Consider the following 18,430-nt stretch of genomic DNA (forward strand, 5'->3'; position numbering starts at 1 on the left):
TATGTCCGAGTTATGTTCGTATTAGCATAATATTTGCCGTAAGTTTATACGCCATTGATATTTGCCTCAAACAAGGTGCATTGCATATACCTACTCCGAAGGTATTGCTTTAAATAAAACAAGCCGAATTGAAATGTACATGCGTCGGCAAATGCGCGAAGTACCGATACCCAGATTTGTCTATTAAATTCGAATGAAATTGGCCGTCGGACCTGTCGGTGTTATGAAACCTAAGTTCATGGCTCAGCATTGTGTGGGAAATGCCCCTAATCGAAGGATTTCAAAATAATATGAAATAAGAAATAAGTAACATTAATACCTGTCAAGTATAATTTATTAATTTTATTTGTGACATAAGCACAAGCACCATCAAGAGTTTGACACACAGAGCTTCTTCGAATTGTTTAATGTACTCCATCATTTGAGTAAAAGCCAGTCCATTATATGATCAGAAATTAAATTGTCGCCAATCTCATCTACCTATAGGTAGTGTCCTCACGCACAGAATTTAATCACCAATTTTGAATTATAGTGACAGTCGAGCGCTCGAAGTAAATAATATACCGAAACGCGCATATGTGGTATTTTTGCGTTCGCACCTTCTAATTTAATCGGTCACAATCTTACAATTTAATAAAGTAATTAAATTTTTGCGTCCACACAACCCAAATGACAATTTATTCAGATTGTGCGAAAAATTGTCCCGTCTGCCATCAACTGGGCTTAAAGTTAGTAGAATGTATGTTTACGGAACACTTTTCTTATTCTATCATTCGTGATAAAGGCTTGGATAAGCAATTATTTTCCTTCTGGGGATTCCTTGGCGGCAAATTGTACTATTACAATGTTCATGAATCTATCGAAGAGTATTGTGACAAGTGACGCATCAGTTATGAGAATCTCGTATATTTACCGTCCTCAACAGTAAACAAGTTTTTATTACATCAATTTAATCATTCACAACGCTTACGTAAATACTCACTTCGTTTGACGTTTGTTTTCGCGCTCTTTTTCCCCGCGTGATTTGTATTTGGAATATATTGAGGTTATAATAATGGAGACAAGAGAGAATGCACCCGACGCGCGACTCACTCTGTGACAAAAATAATACTGGCCGTCTATCGCGGATAGCTGATAATGATCACGTATGTTTTTACGACCATGTAAACCGACGAGCATGTATAACGAGCAGTCATTTTAGCAGTTACCAGTCTCCTGGTGGGTTCGTCATAAGGTAAAAATCATTTGTTTCTTTCAAGAAGGACATAGAAATCAAACATTATTATGAATGTACAGGGCAATAAAAATGAAGTGTTTATTGAATAATTCTATACCACATTGACTTATAAAACAAGTTGTGTCAAATCATTGTGGTTTTTGCGGACAAACAGTGACCGCTAGGCGCCGCACCCGGTAAACAAATCACCTAACTAAATACGTACCTTTTGCCTTTCCAATAAAAAATGTGTTTTATACAATCAATACGATTATGACGTACCAATAATAGTACCAATACTACCAATTGAAAATCTAAGTTCCACAATATCAAAGTTCAGAATCAGGTGCCCATATAGGGTGACCAGATCTGATTTCCGGTTTTACGGGAAAACTGCATTGAAAATACGGGATTCGAGGTTAAAATACAGGAGACGCCATTTTTATATTATCTGTAGGCCTCTGGCTCGTTTTTTCTATGTTAATTAAAAAGGGACGGGTAGTCTATCTCGCTAAAATTACGGGATTTTTTACGGTCCCGTATTGATTTCGCCAAATTACGGGAAAATGAAAAAAACGTGCCTGAAATACGGGACAACCCGTAAAATACTGGACATCTGGTCACCCTATGCCCATATAGCGGCGGTGAAATTAATTTCATTCAGCGATAAAGAGTTGTATAATGAGTAAGTAGGTACTTTACTATTTAAATTTTGTGGACAGTCGTATTATTTGTATTTCAGTTCACTTAGGAGTGTCATAGAGAAAATACCATTATAGATTTATAAGAAGATTAAGAATACAAGTAGACGACGAAAAAAAAGAAAATGCATTTAATTATTAGTGTTTTATTTGTACCTATTGTTACCATTTCATAAATAGCAAAATACAAAACCTACCTACCTATCTATGTTTATAAATTGGTCAACAGTTAAAATAATCTTTCTAATTTTTTTTTAAACAGCCTTGATTTTGTACATTATTGTGACACAATAATGGTAATATATAGGTAACTGTTACAATATGGTACCTGCACAGCTAAATTGTACATAAAGTAGACATCTCAGTGCTCGTCATTGACCTAGTACATGTCATCTCTAATCTAAAGTCATTGTCAAGTCAATAAAGGTAACGGCAGGGTGTCGTCTAGGTACCTACCTATTAGTATGTCGAGCACTAAGACTTTTACCTTACATAAATAAAAATTATAAATAATTTTTAGAAACATACAACTACATGTTTGCATTACTTTCATATGATAACAAGTAAAGCAAATCTGTATATTTTAACCGTATAATATACTAACTTACTACCATGTATGTTATTTAATACACACAACTCATTATATTAAATAAGATCAATTTAGGCTTGCGAATAGGTGTTCGAACCAGAAGTCGACGGTTTTCGACCAGGCGCTTAGTGCTGTGTCGTCCAATTTAAGTACTTCAATAAACATTTTAATTAGCACGTCTTTCAGTTCCTGTAACAAAACAAAATTTTGTGGTAGCGTTCGAAAATGGCATTTAACAATTTGAACATTGGCACAAAAAACAACATTTAAAAAGGTACCTATATTTTTTTTTTAAACTTACTTATACTTTTTGGGAAAAGAGAGTTCATTAAGGAAAAACATCACTTTACGACAGCAATTTTGTAATTGCGCAGTTTTCAGGACAACCAGAAAACCCATGCATATTGGAAGCTGGTAACAAGTGCGTGGTCACCTGTACATCTCGGCTTAATATGTTACAGAGTGCAACCAATATACATAAAAGCATATTTGGTATACATAGTATGAAAAAATTGTTATGGGCGTTTTTTACTTGACTAGGCGACATAAGGTTCCGTTGTTTGGATTTAAGTAGTAGTATGATACCTCTTGTAAATACTGTTCAATAAATTGCAAGACTCACTAAAAAGTGTCGCTCACTAATCCTCCTCTTCTTGTGAGACTCTCCTATTTTTTCCATCATAGCTGCGACCATATCTGGCTGGTTCATGTGTCCCACCGCCAGATCGATTGAGTTCATCAAGTTGATGACATGCGCTGTAAATTGCATGTTGGACTCATATTCGTGTTCCGGGAGCTTTCGGACCATTTTGAAAAACTCACGCGTTTCGGGATAGGCGCGGAATAGTCTGCAAAAAAAATCGGTGTTATTTTTATACTGTAAGGCATTGGAAAGTGTGTTCTGTCGTACCCATGTAATACGAAAATTATATATATTTTTTGGTTTATTTAATTATGCTTAAACATTTTAAAATTAATGTTATACAAAAGATAGCAATTCAGATAGTTACATATATTTATTGAAAAAGTAGAAATAAAAGAGTACTTAGTTGAGTTATGATGAAGATGATACAAGCGAGTACAGTTATTATATTAACCATAATCACATATTATCTTTCAATAGCAACCACAATAATCAATACCTAATTATCCTCGGTCATAAGACCTTATTTATTAATCATTTAAACTCTAGGCCCATGGGGTCCTAGCGCGCACAAGTTTATTTGCAGGAATCGCGAAGCGTCTGGTTGACATAACTGGCGCTCGAAGAGCTGGTGGCTTCCTCGCACAACGTATCAGCATTGCGATACAACGAGGAAATGCCACAAGCATCCTTGGTACAATGCCCCAAGGGCCTATTTTAGATTTAAGTTAGTTATAGTAATACTTCTGTATATATCTATTATGCAAATAAAGATTTTATATCATTTACATAATACCAACCAATATGCTAAAACACAAAACTCATGACCTTTAACAATAATTCAACAACCTCATAAATTATTCAACAATATGATGATAGAAAACAAAAAACCTGTGACCTGTGATAATAATAAATGTTGACCTTATTGATTTTTGTTGACGAATGCAACAAAAACAAACTATGATAAGTACCAGTGTAGGAATAAATTACGTATACTTTATTAATAAAAGCTTCAAAGTCATTAACCCAGTCGTATATTTTCGATACTTGTTGCATGATGATTGACGCTTGGATTCGAATTGAGGAAACCTCGTTTGCGCTTTTGCGGCTTTTGACTTTAATTTTTAGCTTTATGACTATTTTGATTTACGCCTTCGTCCACGACCACTTACTTAGCCAAATATAATTTGTTTTCGCTGAGTATAGCAGGGTTTCTATTCAGGTTACAACGCATGTACCTATAAATAATAAATATTTGGGGACAATCTTACACAGATCGACCTAGCCCCAAACTAACCAAAGCTTGTACCTACATACCTACTATGGGTACTAGGCGAAAATATAAATAAGTAATTATACTTATAGATAAATGCATGCTTTTCGGTGAAGGAAAACATCGTGAGGAAACCGGACTAATCCCAATAATGCCTCGTTTACTCTCTGGGTTGGATGGTCAGATGGCAGTCGCTTTCGTAAAAACTAGTACCTACGCCAATTATGGGGATTAGTTGCCAAGCAGACCCCAGGCTACCATAAGCCGTGGCAAAATGCCGGGACAACGCGAGGAAGAAGAAGACTTATTATAGATAAATGCATACTTAGATACACATAACCAGGGTTGGGCAGTATTTCAATAACATGTATTTGAAATACAAATACGGTATTTTGTATTTGTATTTCAAATACCACTTGGGGAAGTATTTTGTATTTGGTATTTCAAATACTATACTCACAAGTATTTAGTATTTTGTATTTCAAATACTTCAAGCTTAAAAATACATTTCTACAAAATACATTTTATAAAATCGTGTTATGGAATGTTATTAATTTGACGACCGGTTGGGCCTAGTGGGTCCCCCTGCCTAGGAAGCTGATGGTCCCGGGTTCAAATCCTGGTAAGGGCATTTATTCGTGTGATGAGCATGGATATTTGTTCCTGAGTCATGGGTGTTTTCTATGTATTTAAGTATTTATAAATATTTATATATTATATATATCGTTGTAGTACCCTCAACACAAGCCTTATTGAGCTTACTGTGGGACTTAGTCAATTTGTGTAATAATGTGCTATAATATTTATTATTATTATTTATTTATTTATTTATTAAATTTAGCTAGATCTAAGCTAGGCTAAGTGAGTGGGCGTGTGTTTATAGGTATAAAATGCGATGGCATCCAGAATACTGCTCCCTTGAGGACTGGCAAAAGTTATTTATTTAGAATCTGTAAGAATCGAGCAAGAATAATGACGATGTCTTTATCGTCTTTGCATGACAAATGGCAGGCCGTCATCATCTGGGAGCAATTATAATAAGTCATCTTTTAGTAATAAGAAAAAATAACTAAACCTCTGCTCCTCCGGGCGTTCGATCTAAGATGCATACATATGTTGCACATATCGTTCGGTAGCTTTGATGCGGGCTATAAAACTAACGCCACTTGTAGTTTTACTATGTCATTAACGCGGTCATTTCGACCGATTAATATTATGTTCTTAACATGTCGAGCTACTCTGGATTTATGAAAATTCACGAGCGCTGGAGAAATATCTATAATAAGTCCGCCATTTTTGCTAACAACTTCACCCAAACAAACATATATTTGCAAAAGTCACTCGATTCGGTATGAACATTATTATTAATTAGGCGTACGTATGGAAATAAATAAAATGCACGAAAACATCTGCTATATTCAGAGATTAGATCGAATTCAATATAAATAACCTAACACTCATAATAATAGTAACTAAGTATATTCGGATATTGGAACAGTGTACTTCATTACGCGAGAATACAGTAAACAATAAAAGCTTAAAGGTTGACTGGAAGAGACTCTTATAGGGATAAGCTCGCCTTGTATATATTTGGTTTTCACTGTATTTGTAATCTGTCTTATGTACAAATAGTGTTTATATACAATACACATACTCGTACATACAATAGGGGAGTTTCATCTATCAAAATTAAAATATGAAAGTAGGTACATATGTTGTTACTAGTATAATAGTAATTACGAGTATGTATAGTTTTTACCATAAGAAAAACGAATTTAATTTTGTTATATAAACCTGAGATTAATTTTAAATTTCAAAATCGTTGTTAATAATAGTGGTTATTTGTAGTATGTCACTGACCGAAAACGCCGACCACCATTTTTTCCCGTAAGTGACGTCACTATAGCAGAAACAAGTGTTATTTGTAGCAACGGTGAAAAGTTATGTAGACGTTTCTATGTCTCTGCGCCGCTCTTATGACGTCACGAGAATGGCGGCTGCTTTTTTGGCGCGAATATTTATCGTTTAAATTTTAAACATTTTATCCTTGCAATTTTTTTTCAGGAAATAAAAATACCAATTGGCTATCGTAGCTATAGATACAATAGTAGATTGTTAACCGAGGGCGGAAAGTGAACCATACCACCCAAGATATTTTGCCAATAATTCGTGGGTTCGATGGTTACTTTTACCCGAGTTAAACACTCTACTTTTCATTTCGACTATGAGGAAAGTCAAAAACAAACAAGAAATGTAGGTTATGAGTTATGACTGCAGGAATTGGCGCCATTTACATTTTGTTCGGAAAAAATCTAAAACCATAGACAAACCGATCTTAAATTAGGATGTGTTTAAACCGGCCTTAATGTATACGCGCCTTAAAAAAAGTGGAACTGAATGAATGTAATGTAACGATAATATTTTAAACATTCTTTGTGATTTAAATTGATTTATTAACAAATATTTATGTTTACTTTATACATTTAATACAAGTAGTATATTTTTTAAATAATGCAATGCAATTGACATTTAATTTCGATAATACTCGGTATGAAAATGCGGAAGCTAATGCTGGCTGTTAGCTGTTGCTTGAAGTACAAATAAAAATAAAAAATACTTTCCATCCTAGGGTGGGAAATGCAATTTTCCACCTGGCTATCAGTCTATGAAAGGTGAACTTTCCAATTAAAGAGATGAAAAAAATATAAATACGAGTATATTTTAACATAAATGTAGAAAATAACCTATTGAATGATAGTTTTCCGATGATATGTGGAGATTATAGCTGTGCGAGTAGGTATGTGTAGTTGCCACTCCGATTCCTGTCTACAAAGCGTATTCAACCAGCAGCGCAATGGGAGTGAATTGAATCGACTTGTATTCAATTGGGGACACTACATATTCAATACCAATTAGAAGATGTGACACTTGGCTCCAAGTTTCCTCTGTATTGTGGGCCGAGCTGTGTGTAAAGTCGATATATTTATGTACTTATGCACATTTGGATCGGTTGAATAGCACATGTTTCACGGGACATTTTCACTATCAGATTTATCTATAAAGATAAATAACATTTCTTGTAATTGTGTAAACAATAGCAACACTCCTGTAGAGTGATCTTTTATAAAGGTATATAACAGCAGGAATATTATTTATGCTTGGAACTGGTCATACTTATTGCACAACACAAATGTCTTATGGTCACGGTTGGTCACGGTACCGTAACATCCCATCGAAGAAATATGATTAGGGAACTTAAAATCGGAAATGTGTTGGACGTAGCGATAGATTTTCCACGGTGCGGTTGAGTTAGCTTTATATTCCAAGTTTTTTTATAACATGTTACCTTTTAAGAAGTTCTGTTCCATTAGCAACTGAGTTTGCGAAGACGGGCGCCCAAGAATGTTGCACGGCGTACACCTCACGCCGCGTCAGCCCTGAGAGCGAATTCACCTCGTCTGGATCCCCGCCCCACCACAGGTAGCTCAACCAACTGCCCATCGTCTCTTACTGGCGATCCTGGAAAATACAGGATTTTGGCTTTAATTCCCGATAAGTCATATTTACTCAGAAACTATCCTACCTAGTTTTTCTGGATGTGTAATATTATATATAATACATACATAAAATAAGGATGAGAGTCATTCCTGGATTTAAGTACTAGGCTCAAGATGGAGTCAAAAGTAGCAGATATAGCAGTAGCAGAAGATGCCATGCACTGAAAAAGACCCTAAGTAGAAATAGGGAGATAGAGAAAGCTTACGCTAAAGAGGCCCCCTGATTACCAGTTCGCCGGATGATTGATAGCTTTTGCGAATAACTGACAGGCCGATATCGTCCGGCGAACTGTTAATCAGTAAGCCCCTTAAGAGAAGGCTCAAGCGAGCTCTAGAGAAATGGCCCATGTAGTTGAGAGAATTAAGGCTCTACCTATACTTGACCCGTATTAAGCATAGGTAGAGCCTTAATTCGATATGCATTTCTACAAATTTATTTTTTTACACAATTAAAGGTCTTAAGACCTTGATGAAGATGGATTCATCTTAGAATCTTTTAACTTTTGATCGCTTTATGAAGAATCGGAATTTAAATAAAAAAATCTAGGCTTTGGGTTAGGTAATCGGGGTTTGGAAATGTTTATAAATTCAATAAATTTATATTTTTTTATATAACTTCAGTCTTATGATTCAACATTTTGTCCTTAATATTATTTAGGACAAAAATGTCTAAATAGAGAAACTTTTTCAAACCCCCGTTTAGCTAAAATTAAAAAGTGATGTTTATGCAATGCAATCACTAATGCAAAATAAAACAAATGAAATTCAATCCAACTAGAACAAACAAATTCCAATTTCAAAATACGTACGTCCAAACTCCCGAACCGTGTTTCGAAAAGTTTTCGCGGTTATTGGCAAGGTCTGTGGTCGCGCGCGCGCTGCGGTCAACTGTTACACGTGTACTGAAGTCAGCTGTTTGTTTTGCTACACACTGGACTTAAGACACTTATAAGCGTTCTGACACTGTCTCGTCATTCATGGGAAATTGTTGCTAGAGTGCCGAGTGCAATAAAAGTTTACTAAGGTATAAATGCTACATTGTTCACGAAAAAATAACGTTCATATGCACTTGTACAATTCGTATACAATAGCACCATTTGAAAGGTTCCCGTAGCGCTCATGTAGAGATAAACTGTTGTTATAGATTTATCTCTACATAAGCTTAACGGCAGACGACCCGGGTACGTCCTTGAACTACGTCCAAAAGAGAGGTATGGACATTGTGAATGTCATCTCGCTTTGTGTGGTAGGGCACAGCTTGGACACACATTTTACCACTTTGGAAGTGTCTCTCGCGCAAACTATTCAGTTTAGAAAAAATGATATTAGAAATCTCAATATCATTTTTGAAGACCTATCCATTGATACCCCACACGTATGGGTTTGAAGAAATTTTTTTTTTTGAGTTTCACTTTTAAGTATTGGGAACCCACAATTTTTTTTTTTCTATTTTTGTGTGAAAATCTTAATGCGGTTTATAGAATACATCTACTTAACAAGTTTGAACAGTATAGTTCTTATAGTTTCGGAAAAAAGTGGCTGTGACATAAACGGACAGACAGACGGACATGACGAATCTATAAGGGTTCCGTTTTTTGCCATTTGGCTACGGAACCCTAAGAAGTGCCGAAAATAAAGTGAAACAAAGACTGGTGAACAAAATTAAGGCATAACATGAGACCCTGTTAGAGTATTGTAAAACTATAACTTAAAACATATACACAAAACATCTTTTATTAGTAGGTATATTAATCGAACTATTTTTGAAATTTATATAAATCAAAATAATCTTGTGTTGAATAAAAATAAATATTTTTTCAAATTGTTAACAAATTTACCATATTTGTTCTCTTTGGTTATCTCTTTAGGTAGGTTATTGTAAACTCAATAAATTTATTTCACAGATATTACATAATTCATAACAATAAACTATAAATAAACTTAATAATAATAAATAACCGGCCAAGAGCATGTCGGGCCACGCTCAGTGTAGGGTTCCGTAGTTACTCTTCCGTCACAATAAGCTAAACTGGAGTTTAAAGTATAGTAAATTGTTAACCAAGGGATGAAACGGTACCTTTCACCCGAGTTAAACAAATAGGCAAATTTGCATAATCAGTACCTAATTAAAGTAAGTCTTTTTACTATAAAGGGAAAACTTTTTGCGATAACTCAAAAACAGCTAAACTGATCATGTCCGCTATAGTTTTCATTTAATGTCTTTCTTAAGCTCTACTTCCACGATTTTTTTCATATTTTTTGGACCTATGGTTCAAAAGTTAGAGGGGGGGGGGACACATTTTTTTTTCTTTCGGAGTGATTATCTCCGAATATATTCACTTTATCAAAAAATGTTTCTTGAAAACCCCCATTAGTTTTGGAAGACCTTTCCAACGATACCCCACACTCTAGGGTTGAAGCGAAAAAAAAAAATTCACCCCCACTTTACGTGTAGGGGAGGTACCCTAAAAAAAATTAAATTTTTAGATTTTATTGTACGACTTTGTCGGCTTTATTGATTTATATATTCATGCCAAATTTCAGCTTTCTAGCACTAACGACCGCGGAGCAAAGCCTCGGACAGACAGACAGACAGACAGACAGACAGACAGACAGACAGACAGACAGACAGACAGACAGACGGACATGGCGAAACTATAAGGGTTCCGTTTTCTGCCATTTGGCTACGGAACCCTAAAAAGGCTACAAATAAACTTAAAGTAAATAAAAAACGTCTCCCAAGTCGCTGCCGATGGGCAGTGTGCCCAGAAGGCTGGCCGCATTGCCACGTTGGATGGCAATGCTTATCCTTTGAGCAAAATACTGGCCAGCCCTCTGGTCACCTGTGGCATCTATAAGGCGCGACGCTAGGTCCTTGTAGAGCCGACGCGCGCTTGGCCCCCAAGGCCCCAGCGTTTCGACCCCAAACGCCTCGAAAATGTAGCTACTAACGAGGGTGGCGTATTTTCGGCGTTTGAGGTCTTCGGCCGCGGACGCGGCACGACCAGCACCACTGCTGGTACCCGGAAGGTGAGACGGCGCGAGAGTGTCAACGCATGTGGCATCCCAAACTCATATAACATTGTAAACTCATATAGTTGTCATATGTGTGCCCTTACTGCTCATTTGCAAGTTACTACTTGGTAGGGCTAATCTGTCTTTATGACGCAGGTTTATGTGATAGGTGCAGTGATCTTTGGCCTTAGAATATAGAGTTGGGTGCTTTCGGACAAATTTACAGGCTTCTAAAATATACAAAAATGACAGAGTTAATATACCTCATTTCTTGATGAACAGTTTGCAACTATCTATAGGGGGCTCTCTCTTATATTAGCGAGAATCTTGACGCAGTTTTTTGTAGTATAATCAGGCCTGAAACCTCGGTGCTGTTACTCCACAGAATAATCCCATATTGGAGCTACGATTGGCTGAACGCGTAAAAAGCACTCGTGGCCGTTTTTGAATCTGTTGTTTTTTTATATTTATTTCTAAGGGCATAGGTGTAACTAGAGATTTTCATAGGAACTTTTTCTACATGTGCTTTCCAATGAATGTTTTCATCAACAGTTATACCCAGCAGACTACAATTGTTTATTTGTTCAAATTGTAAATTGAAATATTTGTAATTTAATTCTAGTGATGATTCTCTCTGATATTAAGTGCGAAAATGAATTAAATTTGACTTTTTTAGTTTTATTTCAATACACGATACACTTGTATTCACACATCGATTCATTCATATCCGCTTACTTAACACAACAACAACACTACTCACCTATATCCTATATCTTATTGACTCACATTTTTATTCAGTTCCAGATATCAAGGAAAAAGAAGCAACAATTTGCCATGGGGAAATCCTCTTGTGTGAATTTTCCCGCGGGTTAATTAGGACTCGGCGAAAATGGTTGGATCGAATAACAAATACATGGAAGACTTTATTGAAAAAAAATGTATTATTTTTGGAATGATGTGTGAAAATTTCCAAGTTTTGAAAAATATAGTCAGCAAGGAAGACCTATTTTCAAAATATTTTCTACCTTTTATTTTTTCCGGAAATAAAATGCATAAGTATACCAATTTTTGGAAAATGCTGAGCCACGTCCAAAAATATAGATACATACGGACAAAGTGCCAAAAATATTTAGGTATACACGACCTTATTGCTCATATGATAGATGTATTCATATATTGTCGGCACTTTGTCGTCAAAATGTTTCTTTTTGAAGAATTTTTTGATGACCTTATTTAATTGGTTGCAGCAGAGCTACTTGTAGTATTCAAGACGACATGGACGAAAAGGGAACGAAGGGCCCTGTCAGTGCGGGGGAATATGATCGCTGGTAGATTTGCAAGGTGCTCAAAAGAGGTGAAAGTTACATTGTTTAGGGTGTTTTGCACTTCCCTCTATACCTGCAATTTGTGGGCGCAGTATTCGCAACGGGCATATGGGGCTCTTAAGGTCCAGTATAACAATGCGTTCCAGGCAGTGCCGGATCAACCATTAAGCAAAATAAGCACTTGCTTAGGGCACCACGTCTAGGGGGGCACCAAAATCGTTGGCAAAAAAACGGGTAGTTTGTACATGAACCTTTGTGCGTCGTGTACAGGGCACGTAAGCGCGTCTCCAACGCAGGCCTTTGCCCCTACGAGGAGGCCCATTCCATCAAGCTTGCAATATGCTGATTTTTTCCTCATACTTTACCCATTGGTTCGTGGTTGATTTTTGATTTCCAGAATTCTGTAAATCTGTCAGCCTTTGGGCCAAAGGGCCTTACAGCTTAGGACACCCAAAGTAGAGCTCAATTTTAGAAAGCTATTTGGCTTCAACCCTACGTGGAGCTTGTTCGTCAGCCTTCTCGGAGTGTCGAATTTAATAGTAGATCTACACTTTTGTCTTAATTTATAATTATGTCCTGTCCGAATTTCGCTCTCTTGCAACTCGGCCTTCGGCTTCGCACCGAAGTCTTAACAGGTTTTCGAGGATCGGAATTTGTCACTCATGCTGCCCGAGCTCTTGCACACCAAATTGGTTTGCGACGTATTGCACAAGGCCAAGCTGCAGAGCCGCGATCGTGCGAACTAATTGTCAAAGTTGTATGATAAAAAAACTGATGACGGAATCAAAGGCTAAAGTGCCGGTTCGGGGCCCCACGAAGGTCGAAAACCAAAAGCATACGGTTTTATTTGAACCAAAGGTTTCCTTTAGCAGAATTAATCTTTGTTTTCCTAAGATGTAATTTTTGATTCAGGTTTATTTCAGCTTCGGCGAAGTGGGTCAGTCGGAGGTCAATAACTGTTTAAGTTTAGGTTCTAAGTTACGTATAAACTTCCACCCTCCTTTACACATCCTTAGCGATGATTTTTTTAGATTAAACTCTCCTATGTCCTTTCTGGGGACTAAACTAATTATCTCTATACCAAATTTCAACTAAATTGGTTCAGCGGTTGAAGCGTGAAGGGGAATATTAAAAAATCAATGAAAATTTTACATGTTTCCACTTCGAAATGGTGTCAATGTGATACCATACTCGTAAATGAGTTCGGCATTCCCGATTTATACGAAAACGATACCAAACATAGCCTACTAGATTAACTCATGTAGATATCAAGATAAAGTTGAGAGCCCACCCCTCTCCTCTAAAGATGTACACTACAAAACTTGGTGGCTTCACTTCTTAACTAAATCAACCCTTGGGTCCTAACTCCTAGGGGCGAATCCTGCCAAAGGAAATCCTCGGTTCGAAACGCCTATTTAATCGGCTGCAACTAACTCTAATCAAGTGCCCGTTTGAGCGAGACCAAATGCCGAGCAGCAGGAGAGTCATGATCACATTGGTTCGATTTCCTTAGGTCTTATTCATACTCGGCTTTTTACTTTATGCAAAAGTTGGCTTTAAGCCTCACATAAACTTGGTCATTTGTCCAAATCCAGGCTTTCGTCTCTCGCGGCTGGGCATTATGCCTTGTTTACAATTCGCCATTGGTTTTTTTGTTTTTTGTTTTTTTTTTTTTATAGCGCGCCGCCATCAGACTCTCCAGGCGTCTAACCTTATGAAGACCTCAGCCTTCGGCCTCATTCACACAATTTGTCAATTCCAAGTTCTGCTTTCTTGCAGCGTGGCCTTTCGCCTCATACATAAAAGCGCAGATCCGACCGCACTTTCAGCCTTATGAAGAGCTCGGCTTTCGACTTAGTTTTTTAAGACACTTGGCCATAGATTCTTGCCAGAGCTCGGCCCTGCTGAAGCTCGACCTTTGGCCTCACATGAATGCGCTTCTCAAAAAACCTCTCTTTGCAACCCTGTGTGGAGCTCGGCCTTAGTCCTCGCTTACACTGGGTATTTTTTTCAGTCAGTTACAAAACCCAGCTCTCTCGAACTCCGCCTTTAGGTCTTGCTTGGAAGCGCCAAGTGGACACTCCGGATCTTCAACCTTATGAAGAGCATGGCCGTTGGAATCGTTTTTTGACTATTGCCACCATTGGTTTAATTCCAAGCACTGCTATCCTGCAGTTCTGCAAGATTGCCCGCCACGGTAGAAACAACTGAAGGTCAACCGCGAACCACTTTCAACGTGTTGTCTCCCCGTCGCACGTACGAATTTACAATTGCCTCTGGGCCTTAGTCCTTATGTAACTTTCGGGTTACTTTTAGTCATGTTACTTCTAGGGTTTAATTGTGAAGTGAACCAAAGCAGGTTTTAATCACATAGTTAGCCGGAAAGGCAAGTACACAATCATAGATATAGGTAATTTCAGTCATTAAGTTCACGCATGCTTTGATAAAGGTGACATTAGGATGGCGACTGCACCAGCATTACTGTTGCAACGTTACTGCTGCAGCACTGTCAATTTCCTTGATAAAATAAGTAATGGATTGAAAATACAAATTGCAGCAGTAATTCGACCATGAACGTCATTTAATTTACCAAAAAAAAAACAATGTTGTCAATGTAATCTGGATGAGCCTAGGCAGACGGGGCACCAAGATCTAGAAATGCTTAGGGCATCAAAATTTCTTAATCCGGCACTGGTTCCAGGTGTTGATGGGGTTGCCTCGTTTCCGCCATGTGCACGACTGTCACGCAACCTAGCGTCCGCAAGTCTAGGGGAAAACGTCAATTCACTACATCTTATAAAACTACTCCAAAACTAAAAACTACTGAACAGATTTTCATACGACTTTCATCTATCAATAGAGTGATTCTTGAGGAAAGCTTAGGTATATAACTTGTTAAGGTTTTGTGTAAATTGGTTGAAATATAACGATGTTGTCGGAAAAAATTACGCTGGCTAGGAGCTTTAATCGAAAACGATGCCTAATCCGTTTGAGCTATAACAACACAATGTATGGTGGGGTTGTTTCTCATTCATGGGTTTAAAAAGACCGCGATGTTAAATGTCTATCTTTTAAGGATAACTTACTATACCCATTCTTAACTTCTAGAAAAAGATCACGTAATATGTGGCATTTGGATACATTATTAACAATTATCAAATTAAATGCATTAGTTATATTAAGCATTTCATACAGATTACAATGGTCTCTTACACCATACAATTTAAATGAATATAAATTGTACGAAATGTTAAAGACGCTATCCGCAGTTAGTTCTAATTTTTACCACCTTAAGCGCTGGGATCGCTTTACTTACCCCCACCATGCACTTCGCACGGTCCCAGTTCGCGACGGCGGCGCGCGTGGACTGTTTCTATAATACCATCCACGCGGGCGCAGAATCCCGAGTGCGTCGGGTAAACTGATTGAGCTGTGTGTAAAGGATTTCTGTAATTAATATGTTATTTTTTTCTAGAAAACACCTCGCTAACGAGGAGGACTGTAACATGGAAAAATAAAGTAGGTAATCATGACTAAAGTGAATGATATTTTATGACTGACTACGTGCCCTGCGGCATGCTTGGATGATGATGCGGATTCCAACCACTACTTGGTATTACTTATGGTAATTTTAGCCTTTACATACTTTCCTTATGAATGAATGTTGTGTAAGCGTCACTTACCTAATGATGACTTTGATGACGATATTTGTAGTGGGTGTGGCATAGACCTATAGTTTATATCTATGGGGTGTGGCAGTTGTTGGTGCCCTGTAACAATATTTCACATAAATTATCGAAAGCGACAGTAGTTATTAAGTAGGTAATGAACGGAAATAGAAAATCACTGATGGGAAACGGTCAATATTTGTTTTTTTATTAAAGTATGTTGCAAATGCCACCGCAGCGGAACTACATAGCCAGTTTTGATGAATGTTGATGATGATTGATATGTTTATCTCCTAACTAGTCCAAACAAAGTTACTGAGTCAAAAATTGTGTTCTAAGCATTTCCCTCTATACCTTCTCATTGCTTAGCCTATTGTACAGTCAACCAATTTGAATCCTAGGCCACTATAGAACCTTTTCGCTTTAACTAGGTACTAGATACTTGACACGCATCACTCAATAAGCTGCACTGTCGTAGAAGTCATTATGGCATGGTTCTATAGTGGCCTAGGAATCAAATTGGTTGACTGTACATAAAAAGTAAATGTTATTGGTAAAGTACCGTTAATGTCGGAACCGTATAGTTTGCAGTGCGGAGTAAGGCAAGGAGGGCTAACCTTCCCAAAGCTCTTCAATCTATACGTTAATGGACTTGTTGCCAAGCTGAGCAGCACACATGTCGGTTGCCACGTGCTGGGCGTTTGTATTAATAATATTAGTAACAATACAACTCTGTAAAGAGCGAACTGATGGTGTTTGGAGTCAGAGGTAAATGTCTATCAATGAAATTTAATTTCATTTAAAATATATATGGTAGGATCAACTAGATGTGCTAATTGTGCTATACGCGTGCGGCCCGTAAGGGACAGAACATACGCAATACGCCAAATTAGAAACACGTTTTATCATTCCTGACAACATACCAAAATCAACCTACGTATTTTGGTCGGGTTATTTGTTGCCCACCATAAACCATACTAAAATTTGCAATTTGGTATAAAAAAAATGAAACTGTGACAAGGACAAACAATCATAGCGCTCTGTGTCTCTTTCTCTGCTACTTCTACTGAAAGTTCCATAAGAACATCTGCCGCCCCTAGTGAGTATTGTATTATTTGATCTTTGTTCTTTTACTTATTGTAGCTCTATGGGATATTCAGACCTACTATTCAATATATGATTCAGACTACGTCGTTTAGTGGCAACATCGCTATCATAATGGCGTTTTGCACTAAAGTGCCAATTACATCCACACTTTATCAGGCCTGCCCGCGTAGCCAACGTGCCAATAGTTAACGATCCGTAGCGAAAAAAACGCAACTGCCACTGTCGCACTAATATGGAACAGTGGTAGAGAGAGAAATGACTACGATACGCTACTATGGAAGGTGGAGTAAAGGAAATAAATCTCCATGTACCAAAAAGTGTCATCAAAAAACCTTAAATAGATAGCACTACATTACCTAGAATACTTGAACAAAAAAAAAACAAATTATAGACAGCGCACTTCGCTCCGTCAATAACGCCTAGGTTAGCGCCCCTACTCTAGCGCTACTCTGGAGAGATTAGGAACTATTATTTATAGCTGACAGCTGGACACTTGCAACAGTTCTACCATAAGAGATTTCACTCCTCTTAAATTCACACTCCATATACGCTACGGAGCGTTAACGATTGACACGTTGGGTACGCAGCCTGATATCAGGGGGCCTACCGCGAAAACCGAAATAATAGTGACAGAAAAAAATCCCGCAATTGACGAACTTCGATTTTCGCGGTTATAGCACAGACCCGATTTCGGGTCCGAAGAAGAGTATTTTTCTATTTTACCAAATATCATCATTCGTTTACAATATTTGAAATGTAAAAAAAATGGTTCAAATGCAAAAAATATCAAACACTGAACATTTTTGGCAGTTAGAGACAAAGTATTTCTTACATAACAAATATTGTTAACGATGTGCTGATATTCCGTGAAACGGAAAACAATCGTATAATCATCAGCTCAGGAGGCCTACCGCGAAAACCGAAATTCGCCAATTGCGGGGATTTTTCTCTTTTACTCTCTCTAAGACGTCATTAGAGTGACAGAGAAAAATGCCCGCAATTGACGAACTTCGATTTTCGCGGTAGGCCCCCAGCACAGTTATCGAGCCCGATATCGGGAATTGTGGATGTAATTGGCGCTTAAGTAACAATAGAAAAAGGCGGCAAATTTAAAAAATGAACGCGCGTTAAAAAAGCGTTTGAATGACACAAATGGATAACGTTGTCGGAATTTCGACTTTAAGCGTTGGCGGTTAAATTCATGTTAAATCGAATTTGGCATACAGAACTTCTAAACGCAACGCTTTTTAAGCTCTCTTGTGAATGAGGCCGAAAGGTTGTCTTCCCACACAAAATTCATATCTTTGTTATTGAAGCATAACATTTTTGTTCTCAA

General features: G+C 37.4%; 1 protein-coding gene across 3 annotated transcripts in view; it reads right to left on the bottom strand.

Moving 5' to 3' along the window:
• Window positions 1-9,211, bottom strand: part of LOC133522056 (cytoglobin-1-like) — a 33,135-nt gene extending 23,924 nt beyond the window's left edge. The window contains exons 1-4 of one of the 3 annotated variants that reach the window (XM_061857245.1): window positions 8,789-9,197; window positions 7,769-7,941; window positions 3,129-3,354; window positions 2,431-2,695 (exon numbers count right to left, since the gene is read on the bottom strand). In XM_061857245.1, coding sequence (XP_061713229.1) covers window positions 2,573-2,695; window positions 3,129-3,354; window positions 7,769-7,923 — 504 coding nt within the window. In that variant the 5' untranslated portion in view covers window positions 7,924-7,941; window positions 8,789-9,197 and the 3' untranslated portion in view covers window positions 2,431-2,572. Of the gene's footprint in view, window positions 1-982; window positions 1,725-2,430; window positions 2,696-3,128; window positions 3,355-7,768; window positions 7,942-8,788 lie in introns of those variants that run through there. The other 2 variants (XM_061857244.1, XM_061857243.1) reach the window with 2 other exon arrangements.
• Window positions 9,212-18,430: the final 9,219 nt, after the last annotated feature.

The sequence above is a fragment of the Cydia pomonella genome, chromosome 10 (assembly GCF_033807575.1).
Source record: "Cydia pomonella isolate Wapato2018A chromosome 10, ilCydPomo1, whole genome shotgun sequence".
Classification (NCBI taxonomy): Eukaryota; Metazoa; Arthropoda; class Insecta; order Lepidoptera; family Tortricidae; genus Cydia; species Cydia pomonella.